The 23152-nt window shown below is 38.5% G+C and overlaps 1 protein-coding gene across 2 annotated transcripts in view; it reads right to left on the bottom strand.

Moving 5' to 3' along the window:
• KDM1A (lysine demethylase 1A) overlaps window positions 1-23152 on the bottom strand; it is an 85023-nt gene that overhangs the window by 53470 nt on the left and 8401 nt on the right. Inside the window, exon 3 of one of the 2 annotated variants that reach the window (XM_036744924.1) lies at window positions 3755-3814. The exons of the other annotated variant lie outside the window; for it this stretch is intronic. Coding sequence (XP_036600819.1) covers window positions 3755-3814 — 60 coding nt within the window. The remainder of the gene's footprint in view (window positions 1-3754; window positions 3815-23152) is intronic. 2 annotated transcript variants of the gene reach the window in all.

Here is a 23152-nt window from a genome sequence, read left to right as displayed (position 1 = left end):
CATAACTGAGTCAATCATTAGAATATGAACTTTTGGAAGGCACAGACTGTGTTTTGTTTCTCTTTGTACCCCAGTGCTTCTTATTAGCGCAATATCTGACATAGTAAGTGCTTAATAAATGCTTATAACTGGCTGAATAATAGAAAAACAAATGGTGGTCCCTTAAAAAACAAAACAAAACGCACCATTTACCCTAGATTAATTACAACTAGTCCCTGGCCATAAATTACTTTCAAAATATCTTTAATAAAGGACATTTATTAAAGATGGTTTGAAGAAGTTACAATTCAGTTGTGGCAAAATTCTTATATAATTTTAACATTCTACACAGCACCTAAATGAGCACATACTAATGCTTCGTAAATGAATTGTCATTTTAAACACTGCAAAACTGATTTTCAAAATGCAATATTACCTTAACACTGCTCAGTCATTCATTTCCTGTAATTTGGTTTGTAGAAAAGCAAATAGCAATTAGAGAATAAGAATGTAATCTAGAAGCCAGATCAAGTGACTGGAAATCTAATCGATCCTTCTGCAATAAGTCTTGAAAGTGAGGCAGTGTATACCACTTCAGACAATCTAACTCATTTATACTTTATTACAGGCTTCCTAGGGGATAAGCCTTTAAGATGACAATAATGATGACCATCATAAAAATAATCAGTGTTTAATAGCACCTTAAGATTTGAAAAGTGCTATACATGGTATCTCATTTGATCCTCACAACAACCCTGTGAGGAAACTGAGGCTGAGAGAGGTCAATGACTTGCCAGGTGTCACAGAGCAGCTAAATGTCTGAGGCTGGACTTGAACTCTGGTCTTCCTGACTCCAAGTCCAGTGCTCTATCCACTATGCCCCCTAGCCACCTGTAAAGTTATCCTTACTAAAAATAAGGAGATTAAACTAGATGCCCCTTCCAGCTCTAACATTCTACCACAGGTAAACAGTGGCAAGCATCTTCTTAAAGTAACGTAGTCTGGCTCTGAAATAGGTTTATACTTGCATTTAAACATGAAATCTGGCATTCTGGGAATTTACAACATTTTAAGCAAAATAATGATGCCTAACAAAAATATGAAGCCTAACAACAGCTCTTTGCTCTTCCCAATCCTGTGTCGGAAAGAGTCAGTCCATAGTTCCTACCTACTCCAAGTAGGAAAAGTAATCAATACCAAGAGGAGTAATTATGGCTTTTGCAAGTAGCTGAACTGAAGACATAGGAGTAAAGAAATGGGTTCTGCGACTCCTTCAAATCTCCTATCCTTCTAGCTTATGATGAGCTGCAGGTAGCCTCTTTAGTAAACAGGCAGTAAGAAAAAATAAGCAAGGCAGTCTTGTCCTCCTTGGTGAAAACATAAAGAACTGATTCAGATTATTTTTAAAGCTGATAAAAGACTGTAGACAGATTTCAAGCTCATCAGCGCCATTAAAAATCTGAATGTATCTATTGTAACCATCCAAGCACCAAAGGACATTTACTTAAATATACCTAAAAGCAGACTACGCTAGCCCTCAGAATGGCCAAAATTTTTTAAAAAATCACACGATTCATATGTATTGGAATTTTTCCTATTTAGGCCAAACATGATTTGTACCTTTTAATGACAGGAGAAGCTCTGCACTAGAAGGTAGAAGACTTGGGATCCAGCTAACAGCATTATTAGTTGTGTGACCTTGGATAAGTCCTTAAAATCACAGTACTCTCTCTAAGCCTCAGTTGCCTCAATTGTAAAATGGGGGTGTTATTAACTTGCCTGGAAAAAAGGGGTTGTATCAAAAATCTTCAGTTCTTAAAGATTCTCTAATTTATATAACTTGATACTCATTTACAAGTGCCATTTTGAACAATATTTTGGGCCACTTAGTGAGCTCAACTGGTTAAGATCAGGGTGCTAATGAGAGATGATGGTCTGGGCTCCCTGGATACTCACAAGCACTAGTCAGTTTCACGTAGAAGAAAACTCATGCTATGGGCAACAGTGCCTTCCACAATGGAAAGTCAGTGCACAAATGCATGAACACGAGGGAGACCAGATAAGAACTGTGGATGACTCAAAGCAACCACTTCCTTAAAGCAAAAACCTGAAAACTCATGTTTTCATGCTAGTGGAATGGTAGCACCAAATTCATTAGTTTTTCTAAGTTATCTTATGGTTTGCTTGACTTTTTATAAATTGTGGATATTCATGAATGTAATAACTCTTAGTTTTCTTTCCAAGATGGTGACTCAAAGAACCATTACTAATTCCCAACATCACAAAGAAGACTTCATTTAAAACCTTTTCAATACTAACGATTCTGGTGGATCTACTTGCCGTCAATGCAGACTTTATGGAAGGGTATTTTAACTTCAAGATAAAATCAAGAACTTGGATGACTATCAACCTTCAGAACTTTGGGATAGTCTATGAAGAAGTTGAAGGCCAAGTCAACATTCTAGAGACAGCACGTACTGATCGTCTTGTTATTTCAGAGCCTTTTTTCTCTGCTCTCCCTCCATCAGAGTCCTCCTCTGATGGCTCATCACAGCATGGAGGTAGCCCGTGGTTCTCAGAGGCTAAGGCAATAAAGTGTAAACTTGGGCAAGTCCTATCATCCTAAGAGAGTTGTGAGTATTGGCATGATGACAGACGGTATGCCTGATGTTCAAGGACCAGCCCAGCTAAGTTCAGAGAAGTGCATCACCAGGCTGGCTACAAGGTGATGAATTTTTCCAGCAGAGTTAATTCTTCAAGACCACCTACTGAGCTGTAGAAGGCTGTCATCTGTGCCAGTGGAGGGAGGACCCACACCAACAAAATCACAGATCCCTTGAGTATACTTATTTTTGATCCAAGAGAGCAAAACATGAACTCCCACAAATTATTTAAATGTAATAACATTTAACAATCTGAAAGCAGAATGAACAGCGAGCAAATGACAAGTTCCGAAAATTTAAATAATCTAAATTCTGTAGAAGTATCAATATGCCCAGGGACTGGAATACATAAAATGCCTAAGGAAAGAAAGGACAAACTTTAGAGATGCTATCTTGGATAGGACAATGAAGCAAAGGCTAATTGTTCCAGGTGTAGGCTCCTGGATATGGCACCTTGAGGAAACATTTTAATTAAAGCCTCTACTTTCCCCTGGTAGTAGGGCTCTCATACTGCTTTGGTCTGAAAGGAAGAGGAGAATTACTGGTTGAGTTTTGGAAGCCATTTTTAAGCAAGCAAGAAGCAAATGTTTAGACAATGCAAGTAATGTGTCATGTGATACTTATTTAGCATGGGTACCTAATGCCATGAAATGAACATCAATGTCATTTAATCCACACTTCATAATTAATCCTCCGACTAAACACTGGACTACCTCTCTCTCATAAGTTAAGGATTTCCAAACCTACAATTTTTCCTGCTTGTGGAATTTTTGTTTTTATTTTTTAAAGGTCCCAGGACTCCTAAATATGTGAGTTTAATGCAGTATTTAATATTACTGGAAAGGTTCTGGGAAGAAGAACCAATAATCTCCCCAAAACAATGAAGAATAATGGAGGGTTGAGAGATCGGCCTGAGGATTTCTTCTGCCTTAGCTGCTCTTATCTTTTTTCCTGTAATTCTAAGTGACCCCCATCCTGCTTTGTAGGTCATCGTGTTTCTTTTGTACCTCTTGCTAAGATCTGAATACCCATAGCCATAAACACTCGCAAGCATCAATCCCTGACTTGGCGGCTCTTGCTACAAAGTGGCAAGCATCAAATGCCACCCTCACCTGATGCTTGGCCGTCTCCATACCCTCCAGAATTGTCGTCTTGAAGTCCTCCTGCTTGCCCTGTGGAAGGAAAGAGGAGAACTCAGGGACCTTACTCCATAAATTAAATTCATATCTGGACATAAAGGCCTAGTAGCTGGTGATTCAGGAGTTCATCACCAACTAGTAAACCCATATTCAGCGAGTTCCTTCTTCTGGAATCATGGTCCAGGGCATCACATTGTAGTCTTCCAAATTTTGATCCATGTAATGGCAACTTTACACATCTGGTTCTTGTTGGAAAGGCAGGAGTACAAAGTACACAGTATTTCTGATTGCCAAATACTTGTAAATCAGTCTTATTTAACAGAGGACATGGGGGTAGGGGAGGAGGTTAAATTTCTTTTAAGACCCCATTGAAAGACTAAAAGGATGGGTGTAATTTGGGCTCTAGGGACCTAAATTGCAAACAAAGCAATCAACTCAAGAATCCATGAAACTATCTAAAAAGAATTAATACAAAATATTCTGCAAAAGGCGGAAAGATTCTCCCCTTCTCTTCAAAATGACTCAAAGCAGAGGCCATGGGGCATAAGACATTCAGACCAAAAAACTTGATGCTACAAGTGTGTCAGTACTGCCTTGCCATGCTTTAGAACACACCAAGCAGCAGAATTACGTGCCAGAAAACTGTAGCTAGAAGTTTGATCTCATCCAGTATGGGAATAAATGCTAAAATCTTGTAGAAATATGCACCAGTCTATGGGAACAAGTCTTGATGAGAGTTTGGCCTGATGACTAAGCAGAACAAGTAACTTCAAGAGATGGGTCAAGCATACCTGAGAAGATCAATCAAAAAGTGAGGGTAGACTATTTAATACCAGAATCTATCACCCCCCAAAGAGATGTTTTTAAGCTTCTATTTCAAACTTCTATCCCTCTGGGTAACACTGAAAGAATCAAGTGTAATCTCTGAAAAACACAGAAGCACCACTCAAGTGATCCAAATTTGGGTTGTTTTATTTGACACAGTTTATTTGAAAAGAAATGTTCCAAGTTGGAAGCAGAATTGATTACTCAATATTAAACAGAACCTCCTGTACCTCAAGTAGATTTAGGAACCTAAGGCCCTACAAGATCTATAAAGTTTAACCACAGAATCTGCCTTTGTCTCAGAGCTTCAAGGTTACATCTTCATCCTTAGGCAGAGTAAAGGATTTATAGAGAAGATGATTGACTGTTTTCTCTTTAGTGACAAAATAAAAAGGAACGGGCTGAAGCAGCAACAATAAGATCTTAAATTAAAGAATTTCATGACAGTGACATTAGAACAAGATACAAAAAAAGGCAATATACTCTCCTTTTAAGTCTTTTAAAAATGAGACATTTTACTTATTAAATGATTTGTGTACATTCCTGTCTTAAGGACTTCTAGGCTCTATGACTGTATAATTCTCAAGCAAATACAACTTTGCACATGGCAGTGAAATGCACCAAAAATCTGTCTCAAAGACTTGTCACTGTGGCACTTGAAACGAGCATGAAGTTATTTATTAACTGGAAATACCTCACACGGATAAAGCTATAAATTCATCTTTAAAATACAGTGCCTCTATAACATACCTGATTTAAATATTAAGTAAAATTAATTCACAGGAAACTGCTAAACTACTTATTCCTAGAGATTTATTTCTGCTGAGTTAGTTCTCTTTAGTCCCTACTAGAGATCAATTAAAACAAAAAAATTAAGATTTGATATACTTAAAGCAATAACATTCTACATATAGCTCCCAAGCCCTTGAAATGAGACAGCATTAATATCTTAGAAAACCAAGGTTGGGCAGCTCCCACAGGTCCAAATGCTTTGGATAGTTTCCCAAATTTCACAAGATCTCTCTCAGGTTAGCAGGCAGATCAGTTTCTCTCCATCTTTCCTTTTCTGCCTTTTCTTTACCTAAATCTCTAAGCCTTTCTCTGCCTTTTTTTCTTCTTTAGTTTTAAGTTTTATGATCCTTGTCAACTTAAAAAGTGGATGAGTGAAATTTTAACATCATTGTCTCAAGCACCTATCCTAAATTTTAACTCCTAAATGTACTGAAGTTTCTTTTTACTTTGCTAGCATGTGATCCTTTACTAATTTTTTTTCCTCTGTGGGTCAGTGGTGTTTAAGAGTAATAGGAATGTTCCTCTTGATTTAGTTGCCAAGAAGTAGAAGTTGAACAAGTAAAAGTTTAAAGAAGAGGAAATAAGGCAAGAAGTTTCTATTCTGGTTCTGAAGAGTAACAAAACCATAAATTTCAAAGGCTGTGGAGAAATCCTGTCTTCTGAGAAATCCTGTCTTCTGATTAAAGCAGAATAGTAGTAATGCCACAATTGTTAAAACAACATTCAAGAATTCTGGGAAGATAAAGAGTGAAATAGACATGGGATTGCAGGGATAAAGAAAGTAAAAGTAGACATGGAACACCACAATTTCCTTTAAATAAAGAGAAGAAATAAAATAGAATAATAGGTCATACAACATAAGAATGGTGAAAAATAAAACTAGAGCATAAGCAAGTTTATTATTGTGTATACATTTTGTATTTCTACTTTATAAATTTAAGGTTTCCATTCAATTTAATTCAACATGTAATTTTTGTTAATAAGAATCTACTATAGGTAAAGCACTATGCTAGGCTCTAGGAATACAAAGGCAAAAATTAGTCTTTGCCCTCGAGGTGCTTACATTCTGAGGTGGGAGGGGAATCAAAGTATACAAGTTAGTAGTAAATACACAGTAATTTCAGGAGGAAGAATACAAATAAGTGGGCATCAGCAAAGACTGAACTGTGCTTTTAAAGAAGTTAGGGACTCTATTAGGTAGAAGTGAGGAAGAAGCCCATTCCAGACACAAGGAACTACTTATACAAGGGAAAGGAGGGAGGAGATATAGGTCATGTATGGTGAACAGCTAGTGGGTCAGTTTAACTAGAATATGAAGTACATGAAGAAGAAGAATATAAAAATAAGGCAGAAAAGGCAAGTAGAAGCCATACTGTGATGGGCTCTAAATGTCATGCTAAGGGATTTGTATTTTATCCTAGAGGCAATAGAGAGCCATTGATGATTTTTGAGTATGGTTTATGACTAATTAGATTTATATTTTAGGAATATCAATTTAGCAGTTCATCTATCTTCATTCACCATTTTTTCTTGTTTTTTTTTTTTTCCTGAATACACAGTGCTGTAAAAGTATTTGTAAGTATCGCCATTCACTTGTCAGGTATGCTAAGAATATAGGTTACAACATATCTGTCTGATTTACAGTCCAACTAGCCTAGTATGTTCTGACAATGGCATGAAAGAATGCACTGTAGTCACAAATGGTTGTTCACCCATGATGTCAAACAGTAAGGTTTAAGGGGGAAACCACTGAAATTTCTGGCTTCCCCTTACTAACCTGTTAGAGCTATCCTTCATGAAATGTCTGTAAATTCTTTGGGAATCTATTTACATGTTCACTTTGCTATCACTTTGATGTAAATTTTTTAAATACTACCACATGCTGTGTAGAAGATGCCCTTTTCTCATGAAATCCTCTTGAGCTTCAAGTGGGCTACCTAATTTTATTAAATTACACTTGGAAGTAGTCTGTGTTCACCTAATATATATACACATCGTTATGGACTTCAATCATATCCCCTCTGTCTTCCTTGTTCCAAAAATAACACTTAGTCTTTTTAGTCTATTCTTCAGCCTCTGTGGTTATTTTAGTTGTCCCATTCTAGACTTATAGATCTAGTATTTCAAAGCACTGCTTCGAACAGACAGAGGACTTAAGGAGTGCCGACACCAGGGTTTTAGCGTGATGTTATTTGCTTGTTACCATGTTCTTCTTGAGAAGGCTCAGCATCTTGGATGTCTTCCTCTGGGAGCATTATGGATCCATATCTCTTGGACTGTAACAGCATAAATATATTGACATAGATTTCCTTCCACTTAGTAGGTGTAAGAAAGAGAACCAGAAGGTGCAGACGAATGCTTTGTTTATAGATGGAGTATTCACACCAAATCACTCAATCAATAAGCCTTTATTAAGCAGTTGTTTGCCAAGCACTGTCCTAAGTGCTAGGGATACATAGACAAAACTAAAACAGTTCCTGACTTCATAGAGCTTACAGTCACTGGAGAAACCATCCAAGTACTACAGTAGGCATGAAATTAAGGCTTACTGATCTAAAATTCCCCATGTAAATCTGGAGCCCCCAGCCACTAAGTCTTCATTTTAACAAGTTACACGTTTTGACCAACCAATATGGCCAAGCCCTCCTCTTTTCAAATGTACAGAACCATCCTGAAGTAAGATGGGTGATGTCAACTACATCTGTAACTACCATTTTAGCCTTGAGATAGAAATGTTGGATTGCTTCTGGAAATATCAAGAAAGATTTAAGATTTTTGTAAACTATCTTACAGAGGCAGCATATACATATTAAAGAGCTGGCCTTGGAAGTAGGAAGACCAAGCCCTGCCTCTGACACAGTACTGGTTGTGTGAGCCTGGTCAAGTCATTTAACCACACGATGCTTTAGATTAGCAATCAGCAAACTACAGACTGTGAGTCAAATCCAGCCTGCCATCTGTTTTTGTGCTGACCAAATTAAGAATGACTTTTACATTTTAAAATGAAGTTTTATTATACTTTAAAATGCAAAAACCACCCTGAGCTCACATGGTGGGACAAAAGATAGGCAGCCAGAGTTTGCTGACCACTGCTTTAGACAACTCTCACAGACTTTAAGTTGCTGAGAAGGTGCAGATCTGCATTAGCAGACCCAATTTTCCTTTTCTAGGGAATTCTCTCTATCAATGAAATTGCAGGTCCAGTCCCTATTAGCACCTTTGTAAACTTTCAATATAACAAAATTCCCCTTTTTGAAGAATGAAAATCAAACAGGTCAACCCATACTTTCAAATCTGCTTGATACCTTGGCAGAGGTTGAAACTTTCAACACCTCGCTAACAGTTCTAACAGCTAAAACAAACTGCTTACAGCAGGCACTTGAAATAGATAGGTCCACAATTCAAATTCATTGAATTACAAATTTACAGAGTATTTCTATAAATGAAATTAAATGAAGCAGTGTGGTGGAGAATCAAAGGACCTTGGTTCAAAGAATGGCTCTGCCGCTATCCATGGGACCTTGCATAAATCACCTCAATTCCCTGGGCCTCTAGTTTCTTCAACTGTAAAATGAGAAGACTGCATTAGATGACCCCATGAGTTCCTTTCCAGTATAAAACCCAATCCTACAAAAGGAGTATTTTAGAACGATGAACTGACTATACTCTGCAAAGAATAGATTTTAGGAAAAACTGAATTGTATAGTAGATAGGAATCAGGAGAGCCTTGGGTTCAAGTCTCACCTCTTAGTACATGTAACAAAGAACAAGTTATTTAATTTCTATGATTCTCGGTTTCTTCCTCTTTAACATGCTGACCATATCATCTGTACTGCCCACCTCTCAGAGTTGCTGTGGAGGAATCAAATGAAAGTAAAATGTAAATGGTGTTGAAGCACAATGGAAATGGAGCTGGCAATATTCAAGACAGTGCTAACGGTGAATCACCAAAAAGACTTGGTGTCAAAATGAACACAGATGATGAAAGGAACAGAGGAGAAAAAAAATACATATAATTCTAAAATTTCAAGACTGGGAAAACTATGATGCCAGCAAAAGAAATTGGAAAGGGGGCTTACAGATAAGAGGAGACTTTTGTGGATAAGGGATAAAGTGATAATAATGTCAGTTTTGTACATTCTGAGTTTGAGAAGACCAACAGTAAATTCAATTAGAAAGAGTCCTGCAGGCAATCAGAAATACTACATTAGAATTAACATAAAAGGAAAAAGCTGTAGTTACAGATTTTAGAGTTGGTGGCTCTGAAGAGGTGGCTGAAGGTGGGAAAGCACTTCAAAAGGAAAAAAGCACTTTAAATGTGCTAAAGCCTCCACTAGAGTCCACTACTCTTAGCATCACCGTGTATTATGGCATGGGAATGACCATGAATTCTTAAAGTCTGTAGCAGTGGAGTACGAACTCTAGCATGGCAGGTCTAGAAGCTGGGAAAGTTCTCCATACAGATCCAGTGATGGAACACATTTGTCGGTCAGAGACTGGCCATGCTAAAGTGCAGAGAGGCTCATTACCAGCAGGTTGGCCCCCAGGTGATGAATCTCTGCGACCACAGAAATTCACTGAAGACAGATACTAAGAGGCAGAAAGGCTATCTGACCATGATACTCCCCAACCACAAATCTTCAGGGGCTCCTACTACCTCTGGTATGAACTCATCATTCATAGCACTGAAAGTTTCCAGACAACCCAGACTCATCTCCCCTAAATCTTCTTCCCATATTCTACATTTCAGCCAAATTGGCCTCTTTTCAGTCCCTGAATTCTTATCCTCACCTACATGCCTTTACACCGATTGTACCCAAGCCTGAAATACCCTCCTTCCTCACTGTCCCCTTTTAGTAGCCCTGGCTTTGTGGAGGCTCATCACAGATGCCACCTTTTATAGGAAGTCTTTTCTGATCCCCTTCTACTTGTGAGTAATCTCTCCCTCCTCAAATTCTCAAGTATGTATACACTTATTTGTACATGTGGTGTATCATCTCCCTCCTAACCCTCCAAGCTCCTTGAGGGCAGGGATTGTTTTGTCTTTGTATGCACAGCATCTAGCATATTGATTAAGTGCTTACCACTACCAGGCACTGTGTTGAATGCTGGGGATATTAAAAAAAAAAAAGGTAGAAGTACTATGCATATAACAGAAAGTGAAGAAATAATTGCTGAAGCAAACTGAATGGCATCCGTGGAAAGAGCAAACAAATCACCATAATCACCAGTCCTCAAAGTACTCAAATGTAGGAGAGAATGACATTAAAGGAGGGCCAGGACCCCAAAACAAAATAATAACAAGAGCAGCACAACCTAAATGCCAAGCATAAGCTACCAGTCAGGGGAAGATCTGATCACAGGACCCAAAAGTCAGAGCTGGAAGGCCTCTCACAGATCATTGAACTCTAACTCCTAAGGCTCAGAGAGGGAAGTGATTTCTGCCCATGGCCACACGGGTAATGGCAAAGGAGGTATGTGAATGTTAGTCATCTGACTCCAAACAGAGCATTCATTCCCGCCTTTCCTCCATCTCTTTCTGTCTCCTCTCACCGCTCCTGCCATCCCCACCCCCCATGCACCATGTTTCATGAAGAAGATGGTATTGAGCTGAGCTTTAAAAAGAATAGGATTTCAACAGAGGGAGATTAGAAGAGGAGGAAGTAGTGAAGAATGTACTCTAGGCACAAGGAACAGCACCAACAAAAGGAACTCAGGACTGCGTTTTCTGCATAAAATTCCTTATTTACTTTATTCCTGCCTGTTACCTGTGGCAGTTTCTTAATAATAACCACTTTTTATTGATTGGTTTCATATTTTCAAGCATTTTCACATACAGTAATTATTTCATTTGATCCTCACAACTCTGTGAGATAGGGAAGAGATGCACTGCCTCATTTTAAAGATGAGAAAGCACATGCAAAAAGACCCACCTCATAGCTAGCTTATAACAAAGCAAGACCCCAAGCCCAGGCTTGTCTCTCGGATCCACCGGACCATGCAAAAAAGAACACTAAATCCCAGGATGGTATAATTACTAAAAATATTAGCTCATCTTTTGCTTCAGCTTATATTTTGACAAAAACTGTAACAACTAAATTAAATCAAACCAAATAAACCGACTTCACTAAGCTAGATATCATTGTCTCCTAAGAAACAAAGATAAGGATCTAGGACATGAAGTATGTATTTACTAAGTATTCATACTGATTTCACTTGAGTAAAAAATTTTCAGAATTTCATGGAAATCAAGATGATATAAACAAAAGGTATCATTTAAAAAATAATTTACCAGAAGTTCAATTTATCTGCAGACTCCATGCAAACAGGCGAATCTGGCGAATGCAGACACACTATCTTTTGCACTCATTGCTGTGTGCCTTTTTTCTTATTTTATACCAGCTACCTACAGTAGCAATTGAAGTGAAATCAGCTTGACTAAATTAAAAAAAGAGGACAAGCTTGACTTTACTAACCAGTTCTGATAAAACTTCAAGTCAGCTGTTTGCTGTGCATGGGACATTTTATTTTAATCTCTCCCATGAGGGGAGAGTGAGCAAGTTTCTTTTCAAATATGTTTTAACTGCCCTTGTTCCACTTCCCAGAGAACCATAGCTTATAATGAAGAAACGAGTTTAGCAAAACCAGTCAATGCATAAAAAAAAAAGTGAGAACTGACATTTGCAATGTTCCCTCCCAACTTCTGTAAAGGAGCAGTGGAAGCAGCCTTATTGTCTTTTCTTTGGATCCAAGATGGGTCATTATAATTTTGCCACGTTCAATTTTCATTTTTTTGGTTGTTGTTGCTCCTTCTACTTATATTCTTATAGTCGCTGGGTATACTTTTTCTTGGTTCTGCTTTCCTCGCTTTTCACTGGTTCAAATAAATCTTCTGATACTGCTACGTATTTACCATGTTTGTTGTTTCTTACCCCATAGCAATAGTCTGTTACATTCATGTACCACAATTTATTTAATCATTCCCCAATCAATGCACATTTACTTTGTTTCCAGTTCTTTGCAATCACAAAAAGTCTCGTAGTCAATATCTTGGTGTATATGAAACCTCTTTTTTTGGTCACTGAAATGCATACCCAACAAGAGGATCTCTGAGTCAAAGAATATGTGACCTCTGAGTAACTTCGCTCCTAGTCTCAGGCTCTCACTAGAGGGCACAGAAGATGGGGAAAGACGGTTCTAAAGAGGTAAACACTGATGGGTAAGGCAAAAAAAAAAGCACAATACTGTAAGGTTTCCAAAACTAACATTCAAGGAGTGTAGGGAATTCATTCCACTATAAGAACAAATTTGTACTCCAGGATAACTTAATCCCTTCTGATTTTAACAGTGGCTGGCAAGAGAAACAAGTTAGGGTATTAATTTTTTGCAATTCTTAACCAAAAGAGAAAGCTCTCTCCCTGAACACCACCTGAAGGTGCTATAAGAAATGGAGATGTTAAAAAGCTATCTGAGGCTTTGGTATAGGGATGGCTAACTTAAACAGGAAAATTCCAACCTGTCTTGTATTAATGGCTGCTTAAACTTTTGCAGGAACAAACAAAGCTGCACACTTTAAACCCTGAGTATTTCTTTGCCTTCTAGAATACTATAGGACACTTTCAAGTCTGCTTTAAAATATACTTGAACCTATAAAACTGTGGGATCAGACGCTAGTCACATCCTATCATAATAAAAGTCTCCACATACCTAAAATTCAATTCAATAAATATTTATTAAGTGTCTATGCTGCTTTTGTTGTTGTTCAGTAATTTCATTTGGGTCTGACTCTTCAAGACCCCCTTTGAGTTTTTGTTGTCGTTGTTTCAAGCACAGATATTTAGAGTGGTTTGCCATTTGCTTTTCTAGTTCTTTTTACAGATAAAGAAACTGAGGCAAACAGGGTTAAGTTACTTGTCTGAAGCCAGATTTGAATTCAAGATGAGTCTTTCTGACTCCAGGCCTGGGGCTCTATTCACTGCATCACCTAGCTGCTCAGTCTATTACGTTCCAGGGACTATATTAGGTGCTTGGGATATAAAGACAAAAATGAAACAATACCCAGCCTCCGGGAATTTATATTCTATAAGGAGAAAACACAAAGATAGAAAATTAAATATGAGATCTATACAGTCATTTCTAGAGGGAAGGCACTAGCCACGAGAGGAAGAGGGTCAGAACTGGCTTCCCATAAGGGGCACTAGAGCCGAGCAAAAAGGTAGCAAGGTCCCATATGGGGTGAGGACCCACAGTTTAAGAAGTGCTAAAGGAGTCATGAGTGGAAAAAGTTTAAGAAGCCCTGAAGAAGATAGAAGCCTGGGATGGGGGAAGGGAGAGCATTCTAAGCCCTACTCTAATATCTGGGCAAGGGTAAGCAGATGGGATGTATGTCACATACAGGGCATAGTGAGCTTTTCGCAGTGTGAAAAGCACCATACACATGGGTTTAAATCTTGCCTCAGGCACTTTCTAGATGTGAGACCTTAGGAAAATCATTTAATCACTACACTTCAGTTTCCTGATCTGTAAAATGATTAGACTCAATGTTGAATGTGACTAAGGTCACTTCCAGATCTAAATCTATAATCCTATGAGTTTGCTTTTCATCCCAGAGGAAGAAGGAGCCACTGGAATTTCTTGAGGAGGGGCCAGACAAAGTCAGATCTAGGCTTCAGAAATACCAATTTGGCAGCTGCACGGAAGGGCTGGAGAGGAGAGAGAGCAGAAGGGAAACAAAACAGGAACCTACTTTGACAGTCTAGGTGAGAGAGGGTGAAGGCCCAAATTAGGCCTCCTGTGTGTGGGATGCAGGGACATAGATGCAAGAGATTGCGGAGGCAGAATTAAAGACTTTGTCAACTGATCAGATGTGAAGGGTAGGGGAGGTATAAGAGTTGAGATAACTAAAAAGACCGTGGCACATTCAACAGAAATAGGTAATTTAGAAAGGGTGGGAGAAGATAAATGGATTCTGTTTCAGACATCCGAGATGCCTGAGGGATATCCAATTGTAGATATCCAAACAGTAATAGTTGGTGAGTTGGGACTAGAATTCAGAAGAGACACAGGCTGAATATGTAGATCTAAGTCATAAAGCTGGTTAACTGACTCCTCGGGAACTGATGAGATCATTAAGACAAAGCATAGAGAAAGAAGAGGGCCCAGGACCAGAGTCCTTTGGTATATTTCATAAATAAGGGTGGGATAAGGAAGATGAAGAGTAATCAGGTAAGAGGAGAGCCAGAAATGGGCAGTATCTTTCCCCCAAATAAACAACAGAGTTGTCCAGAAAGAAGAGGTAGTCAATAGTGTCAAATAATGCAGAGAAGTCAAGAAAGAGGACTGAGAAAAGGCCTTTGGATTTTTTTTAGATTTAGTTTTATTTTCGGTTCCAAATTCTCTCCCTCCCCCATCCCTTGAGAAGACAAGAAATATAAAACACAGGACAAATATTAAGTCAAGCAAAACAAATGTCTCCATTAGCCATATCCCCCTCCCCCCCAAAGAAACAAGATAAAGAAAAAAGAGAAAATATAGATGATTCAATCTGCACGGCATCCATCTCTCTCTAATTGGAAGTGAACAGCATGTTTCATCATGAGTTCTTTAAAACTGTGGTGGGTCAATGTGTTGATAAGAATTGCTAAGTCTTTCAGAGTATAACAGCTTTTGAGGCATAGTTCCAAATTGCTTTCCACAATGGTTGGACTAGTTTGTAGCTCTACCAATAGTACACCAGTGTCCCTATTTTCCCACATCTTCATCAGCATTTGTCATTTTCCTTTTCTGTTATCTTAGCTATTCTGGTGGGTGAGGTGGTACCTCAGGTGTTTTTATTTTCATTTATCTAATCATTAGTGTTTTAGATATGTCTTTCAGGTGACTACACATAGACAGCAAAAGGCCATTTAAGATTTGGCATTAATAGGCTACTTGTAACCCTGGAGTTGAGTGAAGAGCTAAGAAGCTGTACTGCAAGGGGCTGAAAAGGAAGTGTGAGGTAAGAAAAGAAGGCCCAACAGATGTAGACGTTCCCCCCCTAGGAATTTGGTTGTGAAAGGAAGGAGGAGACACAGGATGGCAGCTTAAGGAGATGGCATGATCAAATGAAAATTTATTTTCAGGATGGAAGAGATCTGGATATGCTTTTAAATGGGGAAAGGGATATGGAAAGACTGAAGGAAACTAGGGAAGAGTTACCATTAATCAATTAATTTGGTTAATTAAATCAATAAACATTTATTAACAGTCAAAGGAGAAAGGAAAGGGATAAGCATTTATATAGCTCCTACTAGGTATCAGACACTGTGCTAAGTATTTCACAAATTTTATCTTCTTTAATTCTCACAACAACCCTTCAAAGTGGATGCTGTGATTAACATCATTTTATAGTTGAGGAAAACTGAGGCAGGTTAGTAATTTGCCCAGGGTCATACAGGTCATATCTGAACTCAGGTCTTCCTGACATCCCAGTGCTCTATCCACTGCACCACCTAGAGGACTCTTGTATTGAATGTGCTCCTGCTTCCAGAGGAGATGGAATCAAGGGCACAAGGAGAGGCTTTATTTCACTTTTGTAAGAAGGGTCACTCCCTTACTCTGACACTGATGCAAAGGAGGAGCTCCGGGGAACATACCGAATGATTTGGAGTATAGAGCTGAGATGAGGGAGCTAGTGAGGAATGAGAAAAAAGAAAGAAAATCGAAAGATTTCCAATCCTTGGTGGCGACCAATTACAAACCCTAAAAGGCTACCTAAATTTTTCTTTTGTACTGAAATTTTGCTATGCTGAATAACAGTGGAAACCTTTTGTCATCTTTGTTATACAGAATCTTGAGCGTAAAAAGCACTCAAATATCAACTGAATAAATACAAATGTTTTAATAAGGGCATTTATTGTGATGGAATTTAACTATATTTCAAACTAGGTTAGCAAATGATTTTAAAAGTCTGCCCATTTAAAAAAAAAAGGCTACAATTCAATTTTTTCCTAATTCATACTGGACTTATCCCCTGGAAAAATCCAGGTTACCGAGATTTTACTTGGAGTCCTATTCTATTATATGGGAAGGCAACAAAGAAAAAGAGTTGTGTAGTCTTGAAAATTTGTAATAACCAGATCAGTACAATCCATCTGTGAAATAACACTGTGAGAAGCAGATTCACTCAACAAACACATACTAAGTACTTACTATATGCAAATAACAGACAATGCTGAATTCCAAAAGGAGATTTCTAAAAAATGACAGATTAATAGATGAAGAGCTGGAAGGGACCTTAAAAGGCCAACCCTCCCGTTTTACCGATGAGGAAACTGAGACCCAAAGAGGTGAAGTCACCTTGTCTGAATGAAGTATTAGGTTTCCTTTAAAATGCTCGATTATTTATGCATTCATTGTCTCCACATCCCTGGCCTGAGAAAGGCAGCCTTACAGACAGGAAACTGAATTATGAAGAGATTGGGCAATTCCTTCATTTCAATGGACTAGAATTAAGGTGGTCTTCTCACACTATGTGATTCACAAGCTAAAGTCTAAAGTCTATCAATGATCAGCAAATTACTAGTCTGGACCAACTGAAATGAGTGAATATAGTTTAACCAGAGGGTCTCCAGTCCTCATAGGAAAATCATACCACAGAGCCTTGAAAAGCCAAACCAGAATTCAATTCAGAGCTCTCTGCAGCTTGTATCAGGTGAGGCAGAAGGTATAAGTGTTGTCTCCATTTTACATAGGAGGAAACTGAGGCTCAAAGGTGTGTAAATAATTTGCTCACAATCATACAGTTGGATTCAATTAGATCTTCAGCCTCCAAGGCTGGTCTGACTCAAAGGTTAAGTATCGAAGGGAATAACCTACCTTTTCCTGCTTATTTGGATTCTTTGTTCCAAGATCTAATGGAGGTGTGTGTGTGGTGGTGGTGGTGTGGGGGGGAGGGGGGGGGGCGGAGGGGGGGAGCACGGGTTCTTGTGCAAGTAAACAAGAACAGTTAAATAAACAGACCATTAATTTGGACAAAGTATACAGGTCAATGAAGTCCAGAAACCCTCACTCAAATTTCTACACAAGACTCATGCCCTGGCACTGGCACAGTCAGGTTTCACTAGGAATACAAAGGGAAAAAAAAATCTTATGACAAGGGGCCTCTATGAAAACATGTTTTTTTTCTGATTTAAACTAAAATCCAGAACCTACTAAATAGAAATATTCTAGCAAATTTCAACAGCCAGGAATATGTACAAGAAGAAAGAAGAAACCTCTATGAAAAGGAAAAATCCAACAGCTTTTGTATAAAAATCACAATTATAGACATCCATTTTAACTTGGTTACTTACTATAGTAGAACCTCATTTATCTGGAGTAACTGAAGATAGTAAGTCTGAGTTTGAGAAAACTCTTCAAAAAAATTGAAATTCTGAAGTACTTTTAAGTGTGAAGGCTTGATTTAACAAAAATAGTCTTTAAAGAAAATATTACCAATAAAGTCCCAGTTTGAAAGGAGAGTACATGTAATTAGCATATCAAAGCACTAGTAGACAGTATAGGTCTCTGCTCACACGATGACTATCACTGGGCTTTCTGGTCCTATCTGGTGATTTCACCACATTAGGGAACTCCCTTTACCAAAAGCAGACAATCAACCATTCAGCAAATTAAGAGCCTAAAGAAGCTGCCTGGGTCACTGAGAGGTTAAGTGATTAGTCCAGGGTCACACAGCAGGGACAAGTCAGAAGTGGGAGCTGAATACAAATTTTCCTGACTCCTATACTTTCTCTCACATTATAATTCTATTACATGTAAATGATGATTCCTATATGTGGAAAAGTATATTCCCTACAGTAATGTTTATTGACCTTAAAATCTGGTATCCATGATGGGTTTGCTTAGCAAATGATTTACAGCTTGTGCAATGATCATTTCAGACAAGAATTTTTCTAAATAGTTACAAATTTGAAAAAATGGCATCCAAATTAATGAGGTTTTACTACACTCTGAAGCAACCATCGATACTAAAGTCCAAAGACAACTTGAGACTCTGAGGCCAGACCTCAAAAACACTTTCACTGACAAGGAACAGGGAAGGGAGGAAGGGGGGTGGAAACCATTTATCAACAGAAAATCCAAAGTCCGAAGTATTTTCAAGAAAAAGTGAGACTGGTTTTGTATAGAAATACCAATTTTAAGTACTAATAACATACCACCCATTAAAACTATTTATAAGAGGGCTACATGCAAATACATAGCCAAGTTAGCAAACCTTGAACATTTTAAAGTAAAAGATTCATCTTATTACCAGAAAGACTTAATATTCATATCAAAAACATGCACGCAGGATGATAGCAAGGACATTTTTCTAAAGCCTACATCAGCATAATTTTTCTCATACATTATCTTGAACTCCAACTGATTTCTTTCACTTATTTAATTTTCACATATCGACATTTCTAATAGCCTGCTCCATATCTCCACCTGGATCACCTGCTGGTGTCTAAATTCAACATAGCTGGCCTTAGACATTGTTTTCCCCAAGGCAACTCATCCTTCTGACCTCGCTGCTAATGGTACCACCATTTTGTCTCCAGCACTCTACATGGAGATCTGAATTATTACGGACGCCTCCCTCTATTTCTCATTCAATAGCTTATAATTCTTTGTACCTCCCAAATCTGGTCCCTTTGCTCTGCCTGCCTAGATCAGAGTTCTTATTACATAAACTACTGAAGAAGTCTTCTGGATTTTGAGAAGGTCTTCCTTCAGTCCACCTTGCATGCTGGCACTAGGGCTACCACACTAAAACAGCACATAAAGCATGTCATCTGGGGCAGCTCGGTGGTGACATGGATGGAGCACAGGACTTGGAGGCAAGACTCAAGTTCACATGCAGCCTCAGGCACTTACTAGTCTTATGACCCTAGGCAAGCCACCTCTCACCTCCAACTGTCTCAGTTTCCTCCCCTGTAAAATGGGATGATAATAATAGCACCTATTTCCTGGAATTGTTGTGAGGATGATCAAATGAGATCCTATTGTAAGGCGCTTTGCATGCCTTAAAGTGCTATAGAGATACCAGTTACTATTATTACTATATTTTCCCATCCCTAAAAAAGTTCAACAGATTCCCCATCGTTTACTGAGTCAAGGTGCTCCCAATCAGTACTTTGGGAAGAGGACTGAATTGGAAATCAGGAGGCATATATACTAGCCCCAGTTATGTGTGACCTTGGGCAAGTCCCTTTAACCCTTCTGGGCCTTAGTGTCTGTATCTGTAAAAGAAGGAACTCCACTAAGATCCCTTCCCACTCTGAAAGGCTTACCTACTCTATCTCCTACACAGATCTGCTTCAGCCAAACTAGTCTTTCTATTCACGTCCCCTAATTTTGGTTTTCTAACTTGGCTTATCCCATTCTTCCTGCCTGGCATACCCTTGTAACAACCTCCTTCTTCCCACCTGTTCAAATCCTACCCAACTTTCAAGGCATAGAGCTGGATTTGAGATCAGATCTGTCTGCTATTTGAGCAAATAAATCCCTGTACCTCACATGATCTCTTGTTTCCTCATCTATAAACTGAGGGGATGGATTCCAATAAGATAACTCTTCCATCTCTGAAATGTGTGGTGGCTCAAATCCCACAGTCTCAAGGCAGCCTTCCCTAACCAGTCAAATCGGAAGTATTTACTCCCTTGATTGCTATAGGACTACATCTCTACTCTTCAATTGAGAAACAGTACTGGCAATTATCTTTTCATGTGCTATGGCTTATCTTCCCAACTAGACTATAAACTCAGAAAAATGTTCTTTACTTCTTTGTATATCACCCTACTTGTGCACTGGATAATGGATGTAAATATACTAATGGGAAGTACCATAAAAACAGGAACACATTTATGGGTGAATTCATTATTTCCCAATACGTAAGTCTTTTCAATAGGAACATTTCAATTTTATAATGATGTTCAATGAAGTCTGAGATTTGATATACAGAAATTCAGTTCCAAATACAGCAGGCTCCTCAATTAATATTTGCTAATCCACTGAGATACACCTCTCCTGCAGGAGCTATACAGACCTTAAAGAGGTTGCATGTGAATACTGAGGATACAGTTGAGCTGCAGCTCTGGATGGCCTCTTAGGAAAATGAGGAGAATTAGGATTAAAAGCAGTCTAGGTCCAGGATACTTCAGAGCAGATGGCTCAGAGGACACTCAAGTCTTTTCTTGAAGGAGTCAGTTACCCCTTTACTGCCCAAGCCTATGGAAAATGTTTTGGTCTTGGCAGAGTGACCTTCAAATGTAAAGTCAAATTTCCTTTTTCCTTTTTGTTCCTAGATTATCCATTTCATTAATTCACACCCAGTAAAAGTGTAAACCCCACCCAGTTCTCAGAATCCCACTCAATCATACAACACTGCATGCTTTTTGTATGTTTGGGGAATGTAGGTCAATTTGATTATTGGTCTAGACAAAACAAGAAGATAATATGCTACAAAATAAACCATAATCTTAATGTATATTATTTTGTACTTTCACTGCTCCCCTTCATCAGTACAGATTACCTATGATGGCTACATTTAGAAAGCTGGAAATGACAAGAACTATAATTACAGAAGCCAACGGTCTGTTGTTGATATCGGTGCCCCTCTTCTCCCTTGACAGATGAAAGAGACCCTCACTTAGCATATGCAGCTTCATTTCTCACCTAACAGCCAAAGGCTAGAGAAGAACCGGTAGCTGTCCTAGCTTTACATCTGTGAGAATGCTCATATTTTTATACTTCTTAACCACTACTAGGGTAATATGAGATTTCGAATACAGCCCTTAAGAGTCCTCTGTGCTGAACGTTCAAGAGGCTCTTCATAATCTTTTCCAGTAATTATAGTGCATTTGAAACCTTTGGCTGCCAATTCCTAAGACTAACTCACCAGGTGCCAAGGCTTCTCTCAAGAGTCATTTATCCCCTACAATTGACTTTTGTGGAAGCTGGTCAGATCCCATATCCAGGGATCTCCAGGGAATGAAAAAAGTTTTACTACTACCATTTGACAGCCTCTTTCACTAAGATGGCACTGGAAACCATGCATCGATTTTAATTACATGTGCATGGCATCCCATTCAACACTAATAATTAATATTAGCTCATCAATTCTTCTTATCAGGGCTACTATTGAAAGAGAAACAAATCTTTTTTTAAAAATCCAATTGAAATATTGTTGAATCTAAAATATGTTAATAGCTTACTAGTCATAGTTTAAAAAAAAAATCTAAGTTGTCTATCCTCTAAAATAATTAAACAGTTTGATTTTATTGTCAAAACAGTAGTGTTCCTTAAGAAAAGAATAAAGTCATTTCCTTACAGACAAGATAACTGAGGCCCACAAACGTGAAATGACAAGGCTTAAGGTCACATTATGAACAAGTGACAGGCAGGGCTCAAATCCAGTCTCCCTTCCATGCTACCAGTTAACTTAAAGGCCTACAAGGCCCCAGAGCTCTTTTAAGAGAGTTTCTAAGAATAACCAACCTTCTTACTCCTCTAGATGGCTAATACTTTTCTTAGCTGAAAATGAACTTGAAAACAAATTCTAATGTTCTTTTGTGAGCCTAGGTCTCCTGTCTCTGATGATACTACTGTCATCATAGCCCTTTTTATCATATTCTACTCGTGAAATCAATGGAAACAAAGAATTTTTTAGGTTTAGGAGTCTGGTCAGATGACATGCATGCTATTTAAGTGCCAAAAGTCAGTCTAAGATATGACTAGATTTATAATTCTCAGATGAGGAATCAAGAATAGTATCTGAACTATTAAAAAACATAGAACCCTTTTACCTTGCAGAGGAGGAAAACCTAAGTGAGAAATGAACCCCTGGATGCGATCCGCCACTACAGAAAAAGCAGCCCCTGCGCCAGTGTGTAGGAATGACAGACAGCATGATCAAAACAAATGTGGTTATCCTGGCAATCTAAAGAGACTTTCGATAGTCCTCCCCATGCCAGGAGAGGCTGGGAATGAGAAATGAAAAGGCTTATCTTTGATGAAAGAGAGACTACAAATTCATGGTATGCTGGGCTTGGGGCGACTGTGAATATAAAGAAATCCAAGAAAGGGGGAGATACTTTGCAATAATAATTCAGAGGACCAGTAGTAATTATTAAGATGCTTTTAGGGTGGAGAAAGCCTACCACTTTGAAAAAGATTTTTTAAAAAATTTGTAACCTACCTAGAGGACATCTTGAGCTAAAGGAACCAGAACTTAATGCAGACTTTTCTAGTTGTCAGGGTTCAGCAGGAATGTGAGAGGTTAGGATTCCCTTATAACCTCCTGTACTTTGTACAAGATTCACTTAGCCAATTCATGATCTAGACACTGGGATATTAAAGGCCACAGGTGCAACAGGCTCTTGTCTTGACCCTAAATACAAGGAATGCCTTCCAGGATATTTCCCATTGAATGCTAGTCACCCTCTTCCTTCCAAGGCTACACCATAATATGTCTAGCTAGGTGTAGAGCTCAGCTAGAACAATTTTAGAACCATTACTGTCTCCTAAATTTATTCTGTATCAGGGTAGCCACCAACTACTTTGTTCTTCAGATTTGGCTTAGATAAAAAAAAAAAACAAACCTACATATCTTTAAAAACCTCAAACACAAAATGTTTTTATCTTCTACCCTCCCTTGTATCCCCCCCCCACTCCCACCCCACAATAAAACAATTATCAGACTAGCCCAGGCAACAGCAAAACTGGCTATAATGA

Source organism: Trichosurus vulpecula, chromosome 2 (assembly GCF_011100635.1).
Source record: "Trichosurus vulpecula isolate mTriVul1 chromosome 2, mTriVul1.pri, whole genome shotgun sequence".
Classification (NCBI taxonomy): domain Eukaryota; kingdom Metazoa; phylum Chordata; class Mammalia; order Diprotodontia; family Phalangeridae; genus Trichosurus; species Trichosurus vulpecula.
The sequence above is the reverse complement of the archived record's forward strand: the minus strand, read 5'-3'. Positions and strand labels throughout refer to the sequence as shown.